Here is a 24,584-nt window from a genome sequence, read left to right on the forward strand (position 1 = left end):
CAACAAAATCCAAAGAAGTTCTACAATTTCACTCCTTTGAATAATATTTTTACTTTAGTACTAGTACACAATGTGCCTTACTATATTGGAGCTAACAGTATAAATTAGCAGAATATTTCTCCTTTTTAAACAATCAAAATGACACACTATAAATGTATAAGACAGCCGTCCTTTGGATTAATTTCAATCAGACCCCTAAATTACAATGAAAAAATTTTCAGACAAGTCACTTTTCTTCCCCTGAATTCCAATTTCAAAGTTGAGAGAGAAAGAAAGGGAAGGGACAGAGGTAAAAAATAAAACTACTTCAAATCTACCAGAATAAATGTATGTAGACTTTGACTTTAAATGCCTTGTTTAAAAAGTACTACTGCAGGGCTGGCCCCGTGGCCAAGTGGTTAAGTTCCCTCACTCCGCTTCGGCAGCCCAGGGTTTTGCCGGTTCAGATCCTGGGCGCAGACATGGCACTGCTCATCAAGCCATCTGAGGTGGCATCCCACACAGCAGAACTAGAAGGACCTACAACTAGAATATACAATTAAGTACTGGGGGGCTTTGGGGGAAGAAGAAGAGGGGGAAAAAAGGAAGACTGGAAACAGCTGTTAGCTCAGGTGCCAATGTAAAGAATAAAAAATAAAAATGAATAAATAAAAACTACTGCATAATCAAAGTTCCCATATATGTCACTTAAATAATTAATAATTACTAATAATATAATTAAATAATTGCCATTTAATTGTTCCTTTTTAAAACAAAATTCTCTGGATGTCTTTTTCCCTTTTTTTGGTCACCTACCTGGGTTTAATCTAAGAAATCCCATAAATATTTCTTTTCCTTAACTAATAAACCTCATTACTAAAAAATGAAAGTAGCTTTAATATTTTTTTGAGTATCTCTTGATACAGAGATACGTATGTAGAAATATGGGAATAGCCAAAAAATTTCAATATTTTGATTTTAACCCAAAGAATAGCTAATGATATGTCAATAAACCTAAATTTTTAAAAGTCAACTATGTTTGCTTTTATAGACTTTTAGTATTTTCCAAGCTTTTCTTTAAGAAGGACTATTTAGGGGCCAGCCCAGTGGCGCAGCGGTTAAGTTCGCACGTTCTGCTTCTCAGCAGCCCAGGGATTGCCGGTTCGGATCCCGGGTGCGGACATGGTACCGCTTGGCAAAAGCCATGCTGTGGTAGGCGTTCCACATATAAAGCAGAGGAAGATGGCCATGGATGTTAGCTCAGGGCTGGTCTTCCTCAGCAAAAAAAGAGGAGGATTGGCAGTAGTTAGCTCAGGGCTAATCTTCCTCAGGAAAGAAAAAAAAAAAAGGACTATTTAAAATGCTATCTCCTCTAATTCCTTCCACCTATTTATCAAAACAGAAAGATTTTAATGTAAAATAAGTTAGCTTATTGTTGCAAAACTATCTAAGAAAATGATTTATAATGAAATGACTATTAAAACCTCAAATAAAACTTTTATCATATAAAACAAATTTTTTCTACCAAGTACTTTATAATTAAAATGTTTTTATAAGAAATTCGGGGGGCTGGCCTTGTGGCCAAGTGGTTAAGTTAGTGAGCTCCGCTTCGGCAGCCAAGGGTTTTGTCAGTTCAAATCCTGGGCACGGATGTGGCACTGCTCATCAGGCCATGAGGAGGTGGCATCCCACATGCCACAACTAGAAGGACCCACAACTAAAAATACACAACTATGTACCAGAGGGCTTTGGGGAGAAAAAGAAAAAGAATAAAGTCTTGAAGAAATTCATATGATTAAGAATGTGGATACTGCCAGATCCTCACATAACTTTCTCACTTTTTTTGGTAATCGTAATTTTCTTTGATGGTCTTTGATTTTGAAATATCAAAACCTGACTGAAAAGTTTTTTATTTGTCCTGAAGATATTTTTAAAACACTGAAAATTTCCTCACTGATTTCCATCCTATTCTCTCTTTAGAAAAGTAACTTTTATTTCTTTAAAATTTGAAATTTAAAGAAATAACCTACAAAGTCATTTTCTGCATAGTCTACTTTCTGTTAAGAAATTCATAAATTATGAGAACAAAGCAAAAAGTAATATAACTACTATAGTAAAAGGAAAAACTATACATTAATAGAAAATATGTATTAAAAATTTTTTTAAAGAATAGTTGGTCCCCAAGTTTAGAACAAAAAATTCCTACAAACAACTCCTTTCTCCAAAAACAGTAACTATTTTTCTACATGCACATTGCTGCGTGATTTTTTTCTTCTTCAAATCTTATGATGTCATATCAAACCATCCTGCAGCAACATCCATTTTTGTGCACACCCTACCTTTTCTTAACTATAGTTTCTAAGAAGTGTGCCATCACTACTGTATTTGCTGTCAGGATCATTATCAATTTCCTTGCTCTCTTCTGGTAACCAAATTGTATGGAGAAATATCTGAACTCCCTTCTGATCTAGCACTGACTGGATCTTGCTGTTGTTTTGAACCTTTGATTGACCTAATTTAAAAAAAAGAAATACTCATGGGCACTAAACTTAAACTCTGGGGTGAAAAAATGGAGCAAGCACCAGTTTTGTAAGCTACATTCATTCACAATTTATTCTATTATCTTCCTTTGTTTTCAGTGAATCTCATCAAAATTATATAAAATATCTGTATTAATATTTAAAAATTAGAATATATTATTTCATCATAAGTAATTACCAAAAGATTAACATTAACTTCCCTTATCTGGCTGCGCTTTAGTGCTTTGTTTTTCATAAGCAAAATCTAGAAAATTTTATTGCAAATACATTTAATTCTATCTTATACACTTAACCTCACATTTAGTAACTGAAATAGCTTTAGGCTGGCAATATGCCAAATGTTTTAACAGGCAATTAGCAGAACAGAGCACCACTTACCGGTTTTTAGTTATTATTCACAAGAATACTTAAAGAGAACCATGATAACAATTTTATTCTCTGAGACTGGTAATAAACTTTAATAGACCTCACACCACTCTAAGAACACAAGAATACAGCAGCATCTCCACTGAACATTCTAATAGCAAACCACGTTAAAATTACCTTTTAACGTTGAAACACAGCATCACAAAATATCCACGTAAATTAAGGGAAATTTATTAATTAATATGTCCTTACATAAGTAAAATGAATCAGCGAGTAGATGTTTTTGAAGGGGCTGTACTTACAAAGGTAAAACTCTATTTTCTCAGTTTTCTTGTTCTAAACCAAATGTTTTTCTTATTCATTGAGTAGCTTTAAAAAAATCTAAAAGTACAGAATCTCAAATAAACTGCAAAAGACATAAAAATAAATCAGCTTAAAAAGCTAAATTAAGCAATTTAATTTCTAAATGCAAAAAAATTCTTTAAGCTGGTTTCAACCTCAATGTTCCTTCTTTTATGGATATATTGCTATTTCAAATTTCTATTTTGTGAATCAGTTAATAACGTGATAAAACTGTCTCATTTTCAAAGGCTACTGTAGCCTTCTAGTCGAGAACACCACAAAGCTTATTTACCTTGGTTTGGCTGCATATTCATATTTGGTCTGGGGCCGTAGTTTCCCATTGGCTGCCCTTGACTCATCGTCATCTGATTCTGTACTGGCATGCTCTGTGATGATGGCACGGAATGGTTGTAACCTCCCATGGATCCATGGCTGCTTGAAGGCATGTTCATGGAACTGTTTGTTATATTGAGTTGATTGGGTCCAGGTCCCTGCATAGGCATATGGTTAGGCCCTTTGAAGAAAAGTGACCAGAACCAAAATATGGAAGTTAAAGAGATGGTCTATACAAAAGTACCTTGAAAAGCTTTTTATTTTTTTGCATTACCATAATAATACCACCAAACAAGAACAAGTATTTAGTCAATAGCAAACAAAGTAAATGCTTTACATAAATGCTAGCAAATACTGAGTTGGATGGTATTATTCTCACCTTATGGATTAAGGAACTGATGCTTTTTGAAAAGCTATGAACATTCCAAAAAGGAAGAATAATGAGGAAGGACTAGTTTTATAAAACAGTAAAATATATAAAGCTGGAGTAATTAAAAGTGTGTAGTTCTAACACATAAATGAATCGATTAACAGATCAATGGACCCAGAGCAGAGTCTAAAAACAGACCCAAATGCATAATTTAGTAAATAATAATAGTGGTGATATTAAGTATTAGTGGGCAAAAGAAAATTCAATAAATGGTATTTTGACAACTGAGTAGCCATCTGGAAAAAAAACAAGTTGGATCCCTATCTCATTCCTTCCATCAAAACTAAAAATCATGGAATGAGAGGGCCTTCTAAAGTATGCCAGAAAACCCAGAGCCATAAAAGATTGATAAACTAGACTACATAAAAATAAAAAATTTGAAGAAAATTTGATCAAAAAAGAAAACAACAAAATGAAATTAAATAATAAAAAGATAAACTGGGAAAAAATTATCTACAATATATATCACAGACTGAACTAATTTACTTAAATAAAGTAAGTAAATGACCACCAGCAGTAAAAGAAAGGGCAAAGAACACAAATGACCACTTTACACAAAAACTACAAAGGGGGTCATAAACATGAGCAGATTGCTCGTCTCACATGATAAAAAGGCAAATTAAACTCATGAGACCCATTTTTAATCTTTCAGATTTGCAAAATCAGAAGTTTTAATCTAAGTCTATTATGAAGAAAGAGTACCTTCATACATTGGTGAGTGAGTATAAACAGATAAATAATTACTATTTTTATGGAGAGTAATTAGGCAATAATTATCTTATTTTAAAATGCAGATACCTTTAATCCAGCAACTGCATTTCTAGGAAATTATCTTATAAATATACAAATTTTTGTGTGCATGTGTGTATGGATGCAAAATTGTGTGTGTGTATTTATTTATTTATATTTTACAGGCATATTCACAGCAGCATAATTTTTATACCAAAAGACTAGAAACAATCTATATTTCTATCATAAGGGAACTGTTTTTAAAAAAGGAAGAAGAAAGAAAAAAGAATGTATATATGCATATGTTTTATATACAGAGAATCTCTCTTGGGGGATAACTAGACATGAATGACTCTCTGGAACAGTGTCTGAAGAGCTAGGGGAGGTATACCTTCTGGTATCTTTTGATTTTGGTACCTTAGGCATGTATTATCCAGTTTCGTTTTAAATCAGTCAAATCTTTTTAAAAAGGAACCTGAGGGGCTGGCCCCGTGGCCGAGTGGTTAAGTTCACGCACTCCGCTGCAGGCGGCCCAGTGTTTCGTTGGTTCAAATCCTGGGCGCGGACATGGCACTGCTCATCAAACCACGCTGAGGCAGCGTCCCACATGCCACAACTAGAAGAACCCACAACGAAGAATACACAACTATGTACCGGGGGGCTTTGGGGAGAAAAAGGAAAAAATAAAATCTTTAAAAAAAAAAAAAAAGGAACCTGAGACTGAGAAGTGGTTCTGCAAGTTAGATTATAAAATAAAATATTAAAAACAAAACTAAAATAGGAAATTAAAAGCCTAGATACAAATTTGTATGCATAAAAAAGGTTGGCTAAACGCTATAAGGAACTTCTGAAATAAAAAAATATATATATACGTTACTGGTCTTCAAATTTCTCCTACACCTAACTGTAACTCTCTATAATTAGTTTTGGAAGCTCCACAGTGTTCTGGACAACCTAGGTTATAAGTGTTGAAAATCTCTGGCTTATAAAGAATATATCATCTACTCCAGATGGCCTTACACAAAAACCAAAATGTCATGTTAACAATAATTATATTACCCTTCAACCTCTTTGGCCTTGGGCTTGAATGTTATATGGAGAAGTTAAGTCAAAATTCTAATTAAAAGTACCACTATACGAAGTCAGAAAACTCCTAACTTGCTAACCTGCATTAGTACTACTGTTCCAGTTGTAAAAACAAAGAGTCCTGATGAACTAAATGTGGATTCAGCAAGAAGCTACCTCCTGAGTACAACCTGACAAGTATTTATGTCTTTATTCCTACCTCCATCCAGGGTATGGGCCATCAATGTGGAAAGCCTGAGCAGAAAACAGGAGACAGCCACCGAAGCACTATTGCCCTTCTACATGATCAACCACACATCAATCTTCCATAAACCAGGCTACCTGGCCTCTTTTGATCTGAGCTCTCTTTTACTTCATTTTCTACACACATCATCTCTGGACACCAATGCAACCAACAAACACAATCAGCTAAGATGACACTATCCGAAGGATGTTAATTACTAATTTTCAAAATAAACTGCTCTGTTATTTTATTTTCCTTATTGTTACTTATTATAATACTTTTTTTCTGTTAATGAAAATAACCTTTGTCTTTAGAAAGTAAAAATATTCTCAAATTAAATGTAGAAAACACTCCAAAAATTATGGGTATGGGTTGTGGCTCTTTCTACCAAAGCAAAATAGTTTAAAGATACTTCTCAGGTTAAAAATTCAAACCAGCAAATAACTAAATAAGAATCCAGCGGCCTGAAAGATATTCTATCTAAGTGGCTCTAAACTTAAAATAGATAATTAGCAAAGGGAATGGCTCATTATATAAGAAAGCCGACATTATTTTTCAGCTTTTAGTTTTGCTTTAATATCAATTTCCATATTTATATTATGCTATAAACACATGTACTCATAAAAATCTATACTCAGTTTCAATAGTATCCATGAGGAAACACTAAATACATTAGCACTTTAGAGATTGTTGTTTCTTTTCCCTATGTGTTTTTTCCAGAAATACTCTTTCTGAGCTCAATAAATTTTTAAGTAAACACAGAACTCAGAGAAATGTTATAAAACCTTTTTGTAAACAGATTTTAATTTGTAAGCCATGGTGCAATGCCTTTTTTTCCAAAAAGCTTCTAAAGCCAGCTGTATTGCATAGTTTCAGACAGACTAAATTTAGCCAGTTCTGTTCATCAGAGGAATGCTGTGTGTCAGCTACATCAAAGCCCAAGGGCAGCCTGATAAACACTGAATACAGGTCACGTAGCTCTGTAGCTAACAAACTCTAAGAGAGCTTGTACTCGGGGGCATTCAAAGCAGTTTTGTCATCAACAATCTAGTATCCCTTGAGCCCCCATGTCGTTTCAGTTGCTAAGCAACTCTGGTGTTAATGTCTTAGAGGAGAAAAACTTACCAGGCATCTGGCCGTTCATCTGGTTCTGCATGTGTGGTGCAGGAGGACCCCCACCTACCATTCCATCTGAAGCCATGTTGTGAGAGCGTGGAGGTGGGGGAGGGCCGCTCTGATTCATCCCTCCAGGACCCATAGGCATATTCTGTGTGGGTGGCTGAAAGAAGACAGTTTAGTAAAACAAGAGAAACAGTTAGACTAATATATTAAAGATGCATATGGTATAACAGTTGCTTATATTATTAAATTGAATAGGAAGAAAACCACAAATGCATTTCAATTTATTCTAATGCATTTTAATCATGGACTTATTAACATCATATTTAAAATGCCCACAAAACTACACAAGATCGTTAGGACGAACATATCATCTGACCACCCTAGACCAAAAGACCACCACAATTAAAGTATATTTTACTTTATAAAAATCTCAGTAGTGATGGTAAAAATTTCAACATTCTATACAAAAAGAATTCTCATTTACTTATATATAAGGATTTCTAATATGTCTGTTGTCATTTAAATTTTGTTTAAAAAAGTAAGTCTCCTTTCATTATTAATATATTTGGATATATTTATTATTAATGATTGATTTTATCTGAAAAGGTACAGTAACAAAAAACTATAAAAGGACCAGAAACCCCAAAATGTGATATATTTTATACCGTCTGAGGGTGAAAAAAAAAGTGGTTTTGGCGGGGGAATGTTTTAAACCACGAAAGACTCAGTTCAGCCCATTTTTGTGCCGACTACTCCTATAGATCGGAAACATTACTGATGGCCTCCAAGGGTACAGAGACAGCTGCCTCAAAAGGATGCCTTTGGCAAATTTCCTAATGAAAGTGTGAAGAAAATCACTGACTAACCTTGACAGTTCACACAAGGGCAAAAGAAAAAACACAGATACAAGGTGGTCTGCAATACCTGGCTCAGTTCTTGGGGATATCTTAGTAGAGAAAGCAAATGGCTAGTTTCTTTCCAAACCACCATTTTTAAGCCCACAGGAAGATAAGGAAGTAATATTCTTTACCAATCTACTTCTGCCTTCTTTCTCTGCTTCTCTATGTTCTAAACAAAATGTCCATTCCTATCAGTCATTCTCTTCCTCCTACATTTTTAGATGGCCAGTTAGTTGTGCGTTTGTACCACTCCAGATTTTGTGAACACAATCCTCTCTGGCACACTTAACAGATTTACACATTCTTAAGCCATCATACGAAAACACTCAAATCTCCAATCATCTGATAATCACTAACATTTACAGAAATAACCAAGTGCTATTCTAATAGCACCTATTTAAAATTCAGAATATTAATTTCTTCACTACTAAATCCACACAATAATTGCTCTTTATTAAATATTTATCTTCAGTTCTCATCTTAAATTCTTTACCAAATTTGTATTCTTTAAACATCTAATGACCTTGTTCAGTTTTCAAAAAAATTACCAAACATCACCTCAGTATCACATATCTTACTATATTCTTTATCATCTTTCAAATATGGTTGACCGTGATCCTCTCCTGTTTGAAAATAAAAATTCTTCTTCCTATATTCTTGTCTAAATTTTCCGTTGAAAATTCACATTCTCACTCTCAACAGGTATTAGTTTTTCTTTTTCTTGTGATTCAATTAATAAAACAGCATTATTTGTGATTCCCATCATAACAGAGTAGCTTGTGATCAAACTAACCCTCCTGCTAATGACAGTTATCAAATCTAGACAAACGTAAAAAACTGGAGGCACTAAAGAGCACCATACACAGAGAGAAACAGGAGGGGCTACCCCTCTTGAAAGAAGGGAAGCAAAGAAGATCAGCTCCACAATTACCTTAGCTTTTTCCTTAACATTGCTGTGTAACAGAGAAGTAAAGCCCAAGGAAAAAACAGCAGTCCTACTGAACTGAGAAGATAGCTGGCTACTAGAGAGCTGGAAACTAAAAAACAAAGTCCCAGAGAGGAAGAACCAAAAAGAAGGGGAAAATTCAAGAAAGCAGCAGTTAGGAGGCTAAAGAGCTGAGCAGAGATTCCAGATTCTGCCCAGTACCAGGAACACAAAGATTGGAGTGCAGGCCCCATTAATTTAGAGGAGCCTTCATAAACAACTCAAGGCTCTCTGCTGAGACTTCAGAGAAGCTTCTCTTTAAGCTAAGCTCAAAAGTGAAATAAATCAGCCCTAACAAGTCTTGTAATCAACCCTCAATAGGCTCAAGGTGATGTCCTAGTCCTTCACCTACCAAAGGAAAACTTAACTACCTTTGGAGGAAAATAACACCAAGTAGAGCCTCTACACTTGTTCATCCATAATAATGTCTAGCATTCAATTAAAACTTACAAGGCAGTCTAAAAAACAAGAATAAATGGCCAGCACTCACAAAGGAATGAAGTATTGATATATACTACAACATGGATGAACCTTGAAAACACTACACTAAGTGAAAGAAGTCAGACTCAAACAGCCACACATTGTATGATTCTATTTACATGAAATGTCCAGAATAGGTAAATCCAGAGAGAAAGAAAGTAGATTACTCATTGCTAGGGGATGGACAGACTGGGGAATTCAGACTGACTGTCAACAGGTATGAGGTTTCTTTTTAGGATGATGGAAATGTTCTGGAACTAGATAGTGGTGATGGTTGACCAGCACTGTGAATATACTAAAGACCACTAAATTGTACACTTTTAAAAGGTTAAAATAGTGAGTTTTATGTTATGTAAATTTTATCTCAATTAAAAAAAAAAGAACAGATGGACAACCAAGAGAAATAACAGAAAACAGAAAAAGACACATAAGTCATTCATATTTTGGAGTTATCTGAAAGCTTTTTAAAAAAACTGTTTGATATATTCAAGGAAAAAAAAAACAGGACAGATGGAGAATTTTAGCTAAGTCCAGAATTCTTAAAAAAGTGTCAAATGGAAATTCCAGAACCAGAAAATACAATCACTGAAATTAAGAACACAATACTTTAGAAACAGCAAAACAGAGGACTGGTGAACTGGAAGAAATGTATAGAAAATACAACATACCAAGAAATATAAAGGAGAGAAAAAAAAAAAGTGTAGACATGTACAGCCTGGTAGAAAAGGTCTAAGACACATCTAAGTGGAGTTACAAAAGCAGAGAAAAGAAAATAAAACACAAGCAATATTTGAAGAATAGTGGTCAAGAGTTTTCCAAAGCTAACAAAAGACATGAGTCTCTAGCAAATGTATAAAGCTTTATGAACCTCAGCAGGATGTGAAGAAAACCACATCAGAGACCAAGTCCTAAAAACCAAAGTCAAAGAGAAAATCTTAAAAGTAGTCGGGGAAAATAAGACACATTGCCTTCAGGGGAACAGCAACAAGACTAATAACAATTTTTCATCGGAAACAATGGAGATAAAACACAAATGACATCTTTAAAGTGCTAAGACAAAATAAGAAAATAAGCCAACCAACCTAGAATTCTACACTAAGAGAAAATATTCCTCAAACATGAATATGAAATAAAAATAGTTTGAGATGAACAACAGCTGACAGAACTTCGTACAAGTAAAGGAAATCATTAAGCTAAAAGAAAATGACCCCAGATGGAAGGAGAGAACTGGGGGAATTAACAGAGGAATGGAATGGTAAATATGTAGATAAATTTAAGTTTATAGCAACATTTAAAATCACAGTAACAATGACTTGTATGATTTAAACATATGTAGAAGTATAAAATACATGACAAGACTAACACAAAAGGAAGTAGGATAAATGAAGTTAAATTGTTATTAAGGTTCTTGCATTTTTTAGCAGGTGTTAAAAGTGCAAATTTCAACTAGACTCTAATAACCCAATCATGTGCACTGTAAGCTCTCAGGCAAATACTTAAAAATGCATACACACCCCATATAGAGAATGTATAGCTAAAAAACTAGTAGAGAGGAAAAGATAATGCTTAATTGGCAAGAAACGGACAAATAGAAAACAAATATCAGGTTGACAGACTCAAATCCTACCACACCACGTGCTACATTAAATGTACATGGACCCACCATTCCAATTAAATAACATGTGTTATTACATTGATTTAAAACACATCCAACTATATTGTTTACAAGAGGTCCAATTTAAATATAAGGACACAGAGAGGTGAAAAAGATAGACTACATAGACACTAATCAAAAGTACGGTAATGTCACTATATTTATGTCAGACAGTTGACTTAAATCAAGAAGTACTACTAGAGATACTAGAGGGATACTTTATTACGGTAAAAAGATCAGTTCTACAGGAATATGTATCAATCATATATAGGTCAATAAAAAAATTTACATCTAGAATATATAAAGAATTCCAACAAATCAATTAAAAAAGACAACTCAATTTAAAAATGGGCAGAAAAGGGCTGGCCCAGTGGCACAGTGGTTAAGTGCACACGTTCTGCTTCGGTGGCCCAGGGTTCACTGGTTCAGATCTGGGTGCGGACATGGCACCACTTGGCACGCCATGCGGTGGTAGGCCACACATAAAGTAGAGGAGGATGGGCATGGATGTTAGCTCAGGGCCAGTCTTCCTCAGCAAAAAGAAGAGGCTTGGTAGCAGTTAGCTCAGGGCTAATCTTCCTCAAAAAAAAGGGCAGAAAAGGGTCATCAGAAAACTTCTCTGGTATGTTAGCATTGTTCTGTATCATGTTTCTAGTGGTGATTACACAGATTTGTCAAAATTCATCCATCTATACAATCAAAATGAATATATTTTATTGTATGTGAATTATACTTCAAATGCCACTTCCTCAACAAAGCATTCCCTGACCACCAGAATAATCAGGCCCCCCATCTGCTAGCACAGTCCTTGAAGCCCTTCCTTCATAGCATTTACTATAGCTGTGATTTAAAATATATTTGTGTCATTAATTAATGTCTGTCTCCCCCACTATATGTTAAGTTCTGTAAGGACTGGGTCCATGATTATATTAGCTTATCACTGTATCAGCATACAATCATCTCATATCAAATAGAGGTACTTAATAAATATTTGTTAAATGAAAAAATGATTTTGAAATATAAGCAGCATTTCAAAATTAAATTAGGGACCAGTATCTTTGTGGTGACTTTCATGTTTTCTCATTGTCAAAATAGCCTATTCTACCTTCATATCTCCATGTGGAAGTCTATCAGACATAAAACTTAAAATCTGCAACACTGAATCCCTGATATTTCTGCCTGCCCCCTCCAAACCTTTTACCCAACAGGCTCAGTTGACGGCAATTCGTTAACTTTCAGTTGCTCTGCCAAAAACCATGGAGTCATCCCTGGCATCTCTCTTTTTTTTTCACACTCTGCCCCCTACATTCAATTTTCAGTGTATCTTTTAGGCTCTACCTTCAAAATATACCTACAATTTGACAACTTCCACCACCATGTCCTTTGCTCCCACCCTGAAACAAGCCACCATCACCTCTCTCATACTTTTTTCTTTTAAACAACCAAGAATGTAAAATTTTATTCATTTACAGATCTTGAGTATTACATAACACACATGCATATTCAGATAATATATAAAACAAAGAACAAACCATAGGAATGAATATCGGTCTGAAACATCTCCTATATTGGTTAATCCAATAGCCTCCAACCTGGACTCCCTGCTTCGATCCAGGCTCCTCAATATTTTCCACACAGCAGCCAGAATGAGCTTGTTAAAATATATCAATTCACTCCAGCTCAAAATCCTCTAAGAGTCTCCAAGTGCAGAGTAAAAACCAAAGTCCTTACAATACCCTACAAGATAAAATACGATCTGTGCAAACCACTTCCTTACCTTATTCTGTTACAGCCACAACCTTCATGCTGTTCCTTGAAGAAGCCAGGCATAGTTTCATTTCAGGACCTTTCCATTGTTCGTTTCCTCTGGCTAAAACTCTTCCTCAAGTCTTTGTTCAAATGTCACCTTCTCAATGAGGTGACCAGTCTATTTCATACTGTAAATGCCATCCCCCACCTCCAGCATTCCCAACATACTTCTCCCTGCTCTATTTGTTTTCCTTTTCTACAGCTTTTATCATCTTCTAACAAGCTATATGATTTACTTATTTATTATGCCTGCCTCACTTGCTAGAATATAAAATCTAAGATAGTAAGAATATTTTTGTTTACTGATGTTTCAGAAAGTACCTGACTATGCCTAACATAGTAGGCACTTAATATTTAGTAAATAAATGAAGGAACTCTCAAATTTAAATAATTTACAATAAAACTAAAAACAATTCTGACTACAAAATTATCTTCAATATTTCTTTAGAATATAAAAAAAATCTCTGTAAAATATCATTTTTACTTTAGTAGTACTTCATCTGTATAACTATCATTAACATAACTGTCACTAAAATAGTTCCCCGCAAGGAGGTAATAAAATGACACATAGAAATAGGAGATTCAAAAATAAATATTATTCAGGGGACTGGCCCCATGGCCAGGAGGTTAAGTTTGTGCGCTCCACTGCAGGCGACCCAGTGTTTCGTCGGTTTGAATCCTGGGCACAGACACGGCACCACTCATCAAGCCATGCTGAGGCGGCATCCCACATGCCACAACTAGAAGGACCCACAACTAAGAATATACAACTATGTACCAGGGAGCTTTGGGGAGAAAAAGGAAAAAAGTAAAATCTTAAAAAATAATAAAAAAATAAATAAATATTACTCAAAATAGGAGATATATAAATAAAATACTTCCAGAAGCTGCTAAAGAGATGACTTCTACATAAAGAAACAAAAGAGCCTTGATTAGTCAACCAAGACCATGTCAGCAAGCCCCATCAGTATCATATTTGCCTTACTTCCTAATCCTAAAGGAGCCTCCCAAAAATGAGTTCTACACGTATCTGAAACAGTTTAGGAAGGTTTTCTCAATCTCGCACTGATTCCCATAATTTCAGGATGCCATCATGGGTAGCCTTGAATTTATACAGGCTTTCAACCTTACCCGTTGATTTCCTCAATTTAATAATCTCGTCAATTGTCATCATGTCATCTTGTCCCAAAAAAAGACAGCAAATATAGAATTCAGTCCTACTATAGAGCCTGACCAGTTTAACCTTCCTAATTAATAATATTTCCCACTTATTTTCACAGCATGATGATTCTCCAAATTTCCTTAGGGCTTAGGCCCCAGAATGATTCACCTACTAACAATACTCTGCCCAGTTTTAGCACTAGGTTCCCCATTAAATTCAACCTTACTCTATTCAATGAAACAGCAAATATTTCCACCATGACAAATCTAACATTCACACTTTATCTCAGCTCTGAAAAACTAAGTCTACCTACCCTGATGATGATGTTAATTACTAAAGTCACTCCACATCCATATAATCTTAAAGAACAAAAAGCAAAAGTCTTTGGGGCTGGCTCCGTGGCATAGTGGTTAAGTTCGGTGCGCTCCGCTTCAGTGGCCCAGGGTGATGGGTTCAGATCCCAGGCACAGACCTACACCACTCGTCAGCCATGCTGTGGCAGTAACCCACATACAAAATGGAAGAAGACCGGCAGAGTTGTTAGCTAAGGGCAAATCTTCCTCACCGAAAAAAAAAAAAGTAAATGTCTTCTTCCCAGACCAAAAGAATTCTCTGGAATATATTTCCAAAAGAAAAAAAAACCTAATCCACTCCTGAAACACGGGGAGATAGGACTCTAAGCCTTTCTTAAGTTGTAATAATACTATCCATTAAGAAACAGAAAGATATATTTGCTTAATCTTGAATTGTTTTCATATTATTATATCTATACCAATCTGGCTAAATTACAAAAGTAATGTGTAATCATTATAAAAACAGAACCAATAAAAATGGGAACCACTGCTACAAGTTTGGTATGCATACCTCCAGAAACTTTGTAAAAATTCATATACATATAAACATATGTTCAGCTTTTAAAACTAGGGTCACACTATTGTGTGATTTGTTCTACTATAGGTATTATTCTTTATCAGAATATAATTCAACCTCATTCAAAAGTATAGAACTCAAGTGAATAAACAGTAACAGTTTTTAACCCATCCTCACTACTAACACTTTTTCCTAGTTTGTTTTGTTTTTTGCTAAGAAAAGCAATGCTTAAATAAACAGCCTTGTACAAATACTTTTCTGTAGTTATTCTGTGCAAATAAAACTGAATTACTTAATTTCTAACATTGAGGTTCTTCTCTTTCTTAGCTATACAGCAAAGAAATTCTGCTCCTTGTAGAGGTGAGCTACATACATTATTTTTAATTAACAACAAAGGGACAATCTTTAGGTTCCCTAGTAAATTTGTAAGCTACTTTCACTGATTTACTATAGTTCTGAAAAAAAATTTACACACACACAACAGTTATATTCCTTACAGTAAGATATATCTAATCTCTCTTTATATTTGGACTCAATTAGACAGTCTTCTGAATTCTATATACACCATCCAGCAAATAGTTAACACGACTTTTCCAATTGTGAAAAGACAAGATAGGCAACAATGTTGGCAAAATGCTCCCTACGTTATATTAATCCAGAGAAATGTGCCCCCATAAATCAATTCTCTACAAAATACAGGGAAACGTTCCCTGATCCTCTTCTATGTTTCAAATGTACTTTAAATATACAGTACTTATAAAATAGCATATATTATACTGTAGAATTACTATCTGTTGAGTTGCCTTTAATTTCATTTACAGAATTTTTTGGCATATGAAAGGTTTCACTTTACATTTTTAATAGAATCAAATCAATATCTTCTTTATAGTTTCCTCCTTTGCTTTTATTCTCAACAAAGTCTTTCTCACCTCAAGATCAGATAAATACTGATGTCTTAATTTATACTAAATTTCATACAAATACACATTTTAAAAGACATTTCACTGGTAGTCTTGCTTCTGGTTTTTTGTGGGTTTTTCTTGAGGAAGATTAGCCCTGAGCTAACATCTGCTGCCAATCCTCCTCTTTTTTGCTGAGGAAGACCGACCCTGAGCTAACATGCATGCCCAGTTTCCTCTACTTTATCTGTGGGATGCCTGCCACAGCATGGCTTGCCAAGCAGTGCCATGTCCGTACCCGGGATCCGAACCAGCGACCCCTGGGCCACCGAAGTGGAATGTGCGAACTTAACTGCTGCACTACCGGGCTGGCCCCCTGCTTCTGTTTTTAATACCAAAATGTTTTAATCAGATAACTTTCATTGGGCAGCACCGTATTAGATACAAGAGAAAGACTTGTAGACCAGCTGTGGCAGGTGAAAGAAAAGGGAGAAGTCTGAGATGATCACCATGTTTCTAAGTAAAATGACTCAGTATTTATACTACTCACTTGAGATAGGAAATACGAAAATTCAGGCTGTGGACATTTTTTTCTTTTAACAGCAGGGAACAAGAGATGAGCAGCTGAGGAGAATGAGTTTTGTGTTGAGAAGCCTGTGGAATATCCAAATGGATATGTCTTTCGGAAGTTGGATTCATGTTTCACATTCAGGCAAGAAGATACACACTTGGGAGCCATGAATGTACGTATAGGTGGAACCTGAACTCAAGAATACAAGAAACGAGGAGTATGGATGAAATCTCCCAAGAGGAGTATATACAATAAAAAGATGTTCAAGAAGAGAACATCAACATTTAATGGGCATGTTAAAGATAAGGAGCAGAGCAGCTAGAAAGGTAAAAAACTATCACAGAAGTCAAAGAACAAGTTTCAGGGGCTGGCTGGGTGACATAGCTGTTAAGTTCACACGTTCCACTTTACCGGCCCAGGGTTTGCCAGTTTGGATCCTGGGTGGGGACCCACGCACTGCTTATCAAGCCATGCTGTGGCAGGCATCCCACATATAAAGCAGAGAAAGACGGGCATGGATGTTAACTCGGAGCCAGTCTTCCTCAGCAAAAAGAGGAGGACTGGTGGCAGATGTTAGCTCAGGGCTAATTTTCCTCAAAAAATAAATAAATAAATAAATAAATTTTAAAATTTTTTTAAAATTTTCAAAGGAGAAAATAGTAACATTATCACACTGACTAAACAAGATCATGTTTACCAAACACTTAAAACAGTCTTAAAATGGCGCCAATATTTAAGAAAAGTTCCTTCCATCATTCTAAATAAGAATTTAAACTCTTTCATTTAAAAAAAGTTGTAGGGGTCAGCCCGGTGGCATAGTGGTTAAGTTCATATGCTCCACTTTGCTGGCCCAGGATTCACGGGTTCAGATCCCAGGTGCAGACCTACACACTGCTCATTAAGCCATGCTGTGGCAGCATCCCACATACAAAATAGAGGAAGACTGGCATGGATGGTCTCAGTGACAATCTTCCTCAAGCAAAAAGAGGAAGATTGGCAACAGATGTTACCTCAGGGCCAATCTTCTCACCAAAAAATAAAAAATAAAAAAATTATAATAAAAAAACAAAGTATGGGACAGTGTGTATGGCAAGGTTCTACCTGCACAGAAAAGAAGGGGAAAGTATGTACTTATATTGATTTTTATTTGCAGGCAATTTGCAAAAAGCAGGCAGAAGATACAGGCAGGAACAGACTTTTGTACGATTTTGTAGTTTCTGATGTTCAGAACACATCAAAGTTTTACCTATGCTAAAAATTAAGTTAAAATTTATAAATGAGATAAACCCTGCTAATCCTTAAAATGCTTCACAGGGGCCGGCCCCGTGGCCAAGTGGTTAAGTTCACGTGCTCTGCTTCGGAGGCTCAGGGTTTTGCCGGTTTGAATCCTGGGCGCGGACATGGCATCACTCGTCAAGCCATGGGGAGGCAGCGTCCCACATGGCACAACTGGAAGGACCCACAATTAAAACTACACAACTATGTACCGGGGGGATTTGGGAGAAAAAGGAAAAGTAAAATCTTTAAAAATAAATAAATAAATAAATAAAACGTTTCACAGCTCTAGGCATGTGTTCCTTCACTTCCCCTGGATCACATCTGGAAACAGTAAATTCTATAACATCATATTTTAGTCAGTGAGGTACCTTAACAGATATTCTGCCAGCAGTCACTGAACCTGAAGACTAACATATTATCATTTTTACTGAAGCTCGTGTAAGGAAAGACTAATCAAGTGTTGCCCAATGTGCTCAGAACATCAAAAGTGGCATCACCAAAAAAACGCAATTTAGGAAATTACAAACAATAAATAAAACGTAAGACTACTTTCTCTAAATACATTTTTATTAAAAGTCCAGACTTTTATTCTTTGTACAGAACATCTATTAAACAAAAATTATCTTTAATAAATTTAAAATTCAAGAAGTGTATTTAGTTAAATTAGGAATTTTTTTAAACTTAATACTCACAACGAATTAAGTGAAAAGCAAGATAAGCAATTCCAATCAACTTTCAGCCTTCTTTTAAAATTAAAACATGCCTATACACCCAATCTTAGCAATGGGATCACTCTCAGTCAAGTCTCCAAACTTTCCCTTACCTTTCATATGTATTCAGTAATTGAATCCTACTAGTCTTACTTCAAATTCTCCTGAATCTGACTTTTCTTTCCATTTATACTTTCCAACTGTGTACTATCTTCATCTTCATTGTTAGCAAAATTTACTGAGTACCTCCTACATGCTGGACACTGTGGACTGTTTTATTTAATCCTCATAACAACATAAGAGTAAGTATTATCTTTCTCATGTTATAAAAATGGTACATGGTATGCAACATCAAACGAAGTTAATACTACAGGAGTAGGGATCATATTCTTCTGAAGATTTGCATATTCTCAGACCATCACTGGATACTCCTCTTAAAAAGAATGGAAATATCAGATCCTCAATTTCTACCTGCACAATAGAACCACCTTACAACATTTTAAAATGTGCAGCCAAGATAGAGAAACGCTTAACTATGTGATTATCCAGCTCCTTTCCAGCCCTAAAATTTTTAATGCTGTAGGAATATTTCCAGACTATATGCCTTAAAATGAACTACCACGATAGAAAGGCTATTTTCTCTCCAAGTTTTTCCCAAAGAAACATTAAGTTAATGGATAAAAACTTTTTTTGATTTAAATTTTTCTCTCATAATTCTTTCCTAAACCATTGGTGCCTACCACTTCATATATGCTACTACTAGCAGGTGACAAAAACAAATGAACAATAACTAATGTTAGGCCAAATCTGAGAAATGCAATTTCTTCAAAGTATGTTTGAGAAGAAAGGACTTCCATGCACATAATATAGTCATATTCTCTGCTGGTAAAATTGTTCATGGTTCATATGATGAAAATAATTATGTCAATAGTTTGCTACTTCAGAAAGTAAATACCAACTCTGAGAACCAGTATTCAAATGATGCTTCCAGAGTTTACCAAGGTAGATAGGGTCCTAAATACCTACACTAAATGGAGCCAAAGTAGTGTACATTTTTAATTAGGTCAACTTTTTACAAATATTTGGTCTCTTTTCATACTACCTTAGCTGTCACATAACACTGCTTGTATGTATGCCTGCCTATAGAATGTACTCTCCCATTTGTAATCTGCTGCTTTTTGGCTATAGGCTTAAAATTAAACAAGTGTGCTAAAATATGTATAAGGTTATGAATAGTTTCTGTTACAAACTTAACAATGCTTTTGTAATTAGAAAAGAATTACATAAGGCCTAAACTAAGAAGTAAAATATCTAAGTGTTAGTGCACTGGCTTTATAAGTTATTTTTCTCCTTATAGGTGTTTTTCCATTTATTCCTGGTTTTTTAATTCTTTTTTTTTTCTTTTTTAAAGTTTGGCACCTGAGCTAACATCTGTTGCCAATCTTCTTTTGTTTTTTCTTCTTCACCCCAAAGCCCCCCAGTACATAGTTATACATTCTAGTTGTAGGTCCTTCTCGTTGTGAAGGTTTTTGAATTCTTGACTTTCTTTCAAATAGAAGCAGCTTGCTAGATCTAGTATAGTTCCAAATACATGAAATATTACTAGAAATACATAATTCCTTTTTTGGGAGGGCATGAAAAAAACTGAAAGTTGAACTCACACATAATTACAAGCATATCTCCAATTCCCGTAACCAATTAAAATGAAGTGAAAGACTCCATTCTGGAAAACTTCAGTAAAATCACCCTAAAACATACAGTTCTTTCTCAGAGTCAAAATTTCTCAATCTACAGTTAGTAACTAGTACATTCTCCCATTTGACAGATTGGTTGTATTCATCATGTATTCTGTTATTCTCATTTTCCCAAATTCACCTTACTGCCTATTTCACCTCCAATACAACTGCTTTCCTTCCAGCTGATTTTTTCCCCTCAATAGCCCCACTTTTCTTTGTTGGCTCAATTGTCTCTTGTTGCCCCTACTATGAGGATATATTTCTTTCTATTCTTTCTAAAACCCCTCCTCCTTTGTTAACTCAGCTTCCCAAGCAACTTGACCGCCAAAATATCGGTATTTTTTTCAATGAAAATTTGACCACCTATTTTAAATTAAACTTTGACCAATATCAAGAGACAAAAATTTTATTTCAAAATATATAAATGGCAGTATTTATATTCATTAGTAAAATATGATATAAAATGGTGACTCCATGTTAAATGAGTGAAATAATGGTGGAAGGTTGTTAATGAAATGTGTCTCTTTTCTTTGTGATGGTTCTTAGCCAGGTGATGGTAAAACAATGTAATACTTTCCCTGAATATAAATAGTAATGATTCTTACTGTCCTATTCGATCTATAGGGAAAAACGTAAATCCTATAAAAAGCACATGTAAAAAATTCAATGAGTTTATAACTTAACAACAGGTGAGAATGGAACGGTAAACTCTGAATTTGAGATTTTGCTGTACCATAATGAATTTCTATGGTAAAGTTCAATTTTACCACATTGGCGTTTCAAGAATTACTACCTTCCTGAGGAAGGGCAAGAGAAATGAGTCACTAAACCTCAAGATATATAATCTGATCAAACATTTTTGTGTTCTTTAAAAAAGCAAGAGAATACCGGACGTATTTGAGAAGCTGTAATGTTTAAGACTTTAAGACATTTCCACATTTTATGGAAACAATATTTCAAATCAAAACAAACTGACAAACTCCACAGTTTGCATGGTATCATAAGTTACAGAGAGAATCTCAAGTGGTTGGACAGAAGGGATGTGGAAGGGATACAGAATCACCTGAGGACATTCTGCAAACTACACGCCTTCCCCAAGCACCCACAGGATGCTGATAAGACTATCTAGAGAAAAATGTCCCCCTCTCCACCTTCAGTGCCCTGATTTGAGATCCCGTGCCATGAGTTATTATTACTGATGAGAACATGGTGAGAATGTATCATACTGACATAAAAAAAAGCACTTGTGAGTAAACATACAGATTTAAAATGCATGATAACAATAGATAAGTAATTGAGGGAATGAATGGACATAAAGTATCTGAGGGTCCTTGAATTGTCTGGGATGCATATTACAAACTGTCCAGTAACCACTAAAAGAATAGTAAGTATACAATTTCCAAACTAGCAAAGAGAAGAAATAAATAATTATAAAGAAGGCAAAAGAACGGAAGAAAGAAATATGCAACAGATGACACAAACAGAAAGTGCATTGTATGATGGTAGGTTTAAACTCAGACGCATGAGTGATTACATTCAACATAAATGAACTCAATGTTCCAATTAAAAGACAAAGATTGCTAGATAGGATTTTTTTAAAAATCCACATGCTGCTCGTAAGACATATCTCTAACACAAGGAAATGGAAAGGTGGATACACCACACAAACACTACAGAAAGCTGATGGAGCCACACTAGCATCAGATAAGTAGACATGATACCTCATAACGACAAACACTACAAAGAACCAAAAAGTTGTAACATTTCTAAATATATAGGTACCTACTAACAGTGCCTCAAAATGTATTAAGCAAAAACTTGAAAGCATTACAAGGAAAAAGAGTCAATCCACAATTCTAGTTGTACATTTTAAACATACATCTCTTAGTAACTAACAGAACAAACAAAACATCAGAAAGGTTAAAAAAAATCACGAAGGCTATAGAAGATTCAAACAAGATAACCACACTTGACCTAGTGAACACATATAGGACTCTACACTCCAGGACTAAAGTATGCACATTCCTTTTAAACACACATGAAACATTCATAAAAACTGACTATATACTGCACCATACAACAAATCTCAAAGAATTCTAAAGAACTGAAATCATATAAAATGCATGTAACCACAATGAAATGAAGCCAGAAATCATTAACAAAATTATAAAATTTCCATGTTTGGAAACTAGGAAATATACTTATCCACCCATGTATAAAGAAGAAATAACACTGGAAATTAGAACATATTTGGCATTGAAAAATACTACATCTCAGAGCTATGATTAACAGGACATTTACGCCCTTAGATGCATATATTACTATGGAAGGATAAAAACTGATGAAACAGGCATTCATCTCAAAACTTAGAAAAAAAACACCAAAATAAACAAAGACAAATTAAGAGGAAATAAATCTAAGATCAGAAATTAATCATAACCAAAAACATACAAGACTCTTTCGGGGGTCCAAAAAGTCAAAACAACTTCCATAATAATAGTAAGATGTTTGTCTTTTATGCTACGTTGATATTTACAATGCTGGTACAAAAGAAAAAAAGTGGACATAACTGCTGGAGGCTTAGCAGGAATCAAGACACCAAACTCTACTGTAATCCATTATATTATGGAATGCCACAGACTAGTAGTCAAAAAAAAGGAGGAAAAAGTCATTTCTACTTAAAAATGTCCTTCATGAAGCAGTAAAAATTACTCATTTATTAAATTCTCCATGTCAGTTAAATATTCTGTGTGACAAAATGAGAAAACAATAAACATATCTGTTGCAAACTGAAGGCAGATAAAAGCACTTTGTGACTGAGTTGCTCACGGATCTAGGCACTGTTTTCATGGAACATCATTTTCATTTGAAAAAACAACTGGTAGACAAACTATACTTATCCAGGCTTGTGTATTTAGCAGGCATTTTCTCAAAGATGAACACAGTGAGCCTGGAAAACAACTGACAGCATTTGTTGCCAATGATCAAATTCGACTTTTCAAGCAAGAATTGGGAATTTGGCAAACTTCTATCTACTGTCTTGAGCTTCACAGCGTCCCAATACTTGAGACTTTTCTGATGAGACTGGTGGTGATTTCAACAAATGTGGTTTTTGGTATCATAGAACGAAATACGTAAATATGTGAAAAATGTGCATAACTCAGTGAATTTGTATTTTCTGAATGACCAAACCATGATGTTACAAATTTATGCATGAGTAGACGATCCATCCAAAATGCAAGACAGACCAATGAATTTTAATGTACCAGAGTAAGAAAAGTGTATTGATATGGTTTCAGATTCCATACTACACTAATCTTTAAAAAAAGACTTGTTGAGATCTGTTGTACTATCACAGAAGATTATCCACAACAATCTGAAAAGGCTATTAAAATATTTTTTCCTTTTCGAACTCCTCATCTGTGTGAGACTGGATTTTATTCTACCTCAATCAAAACATATTATGCTAGATTGAATTCAGAAGTAGATATGAGAATACAGCTGTTCTCTATTAAGCAAGACATTTAAAAGAAATTTGCAAAATTATTAAACAATGCTACTTATATCTCACTAAATTTGTTCTTAAAAACTTATTTTTCCTTTAAAGAATGTTATTTATATTAACCCACAATGGGTTTATCATTGTTCCTTTTAAATGAACTAATAAATATTTTTAAATTTTCCCTAGTTTTAATTTAAAAACCGAAAAAAATTTACAAATATATCAATATATACAACCCACGTAAACCTCTTCAAAGTCCTCACTTTTTAAGTGTAATGGGGTTCTAAGAACAAAAAGTTTGAGAACTGCTGCAACAGAGAAAGATCAAAGCCAAAAAGCGATTCTTTGAAGAGACTAAAAAAAAAAAAAAGATAAACATTTGGCAAGAGTGATCAAAAAATATTTTAAAGAGAAGGCACAAATAAACTATGTTAAAAATTACAAAGAGGGGTCGGGCCGGTGGCGTAGCAGTTAAGTTCTAGTGCTTTGCTTTGGCAGCCCAGGGTTTGCCAGTATGGATCCTGGGAGCAGATCTACACACCACTTATCAAGCCATGTTGTGGCAGGTGTTCCATATACAAAGAAGAAGGAGACTGGCATAGATGTTAGCTCAGGGACAATCTTCCTCACCAAAAATAAATAAATATATAAATAAGAAAAAGAAAATATAACTACATATCCTGAGAACATTAGAAAGACAAAATTATTTCATGAACTTTATGCCAATAAATTTGACAATTTAGATAAAATGCTAAAATGCACCATTTACCAAAATAGGGAACTCATAAAATATAAAAATACATAAATTGTCCTATAACCATTAAAGAAATTAAGTCAATAAAAGCCTTCTCATAAAAAAACCCTCCAGATCCAGATAGA

At 34.7% G+C, this 24,584-nt stretch overlaps 1 protein-coding gene and 1 long non-coding RNA gene across 9 annotated transcripts in view; one reads left to right on the forward strand and one right to left on the reverse strand.

Moving 5' to 3' along the window:
- Positions 1-6,278, forward strand: part of LOC106780927 (uncharacterized) — a 69,638-nt gene extending 63,360 nt beyond the window's left edge. The window contains exons 4-5 of the long non-coding RNA XR_001377346.3: positions 4,643-4,704; positions 6,015-6,278. This is a non-coding gene — a long non-coding RNA (uncharacterized lncRNA). The remainder of the gene's footprint in view (positions 1-4,642; positions 4,705-6,014) is intronic.
- SS18 (SS18 subunit of BAF chromatin remodeling complex) overlaps positions 1-24,584 on the reverse strand; it is an 80,635-nt gene that overhangs the window by 40,464 nt on the left and 15,587 nt on the right. For 7 of the 8 annotated variants that reach the window (XM_023647593.2, XM_023647591.2, XM_070275594.1 and 4 more), the window contains exons 4-5: positions 7,154-7,307; positions 3,520-3,741 (exon numbers count right to left, since the gene is read on the reverse strand). In XM_023647593.2, the coding sequence (XP_023503361.1) occupies positions 3,520-3,741; positions 7,154-7,307 (376 nt within the window). The remainder of the gene's footprint in view (positions 1-3,519; positions 3,742-7,153; positions 7,308-24,584) is intronic. The other variant, XM_023647594.2, reaches the window with a different exon arrangement.

Source organism: Equus caballus, chromosome 8 (genome assembly GCF_041296265.1).
Source record: "Equus caballus isolate H_3958 breed thoroughbred chromosome 8, TB-T2T, whole genome shotgun sequence".
NCBI classification, from domain to species: domain Eukaryota; kingdom Metazoa; phylum Chordata; class Mammalia; order Perissodactyla; family Equidae; genus Equus; species Equus caballus.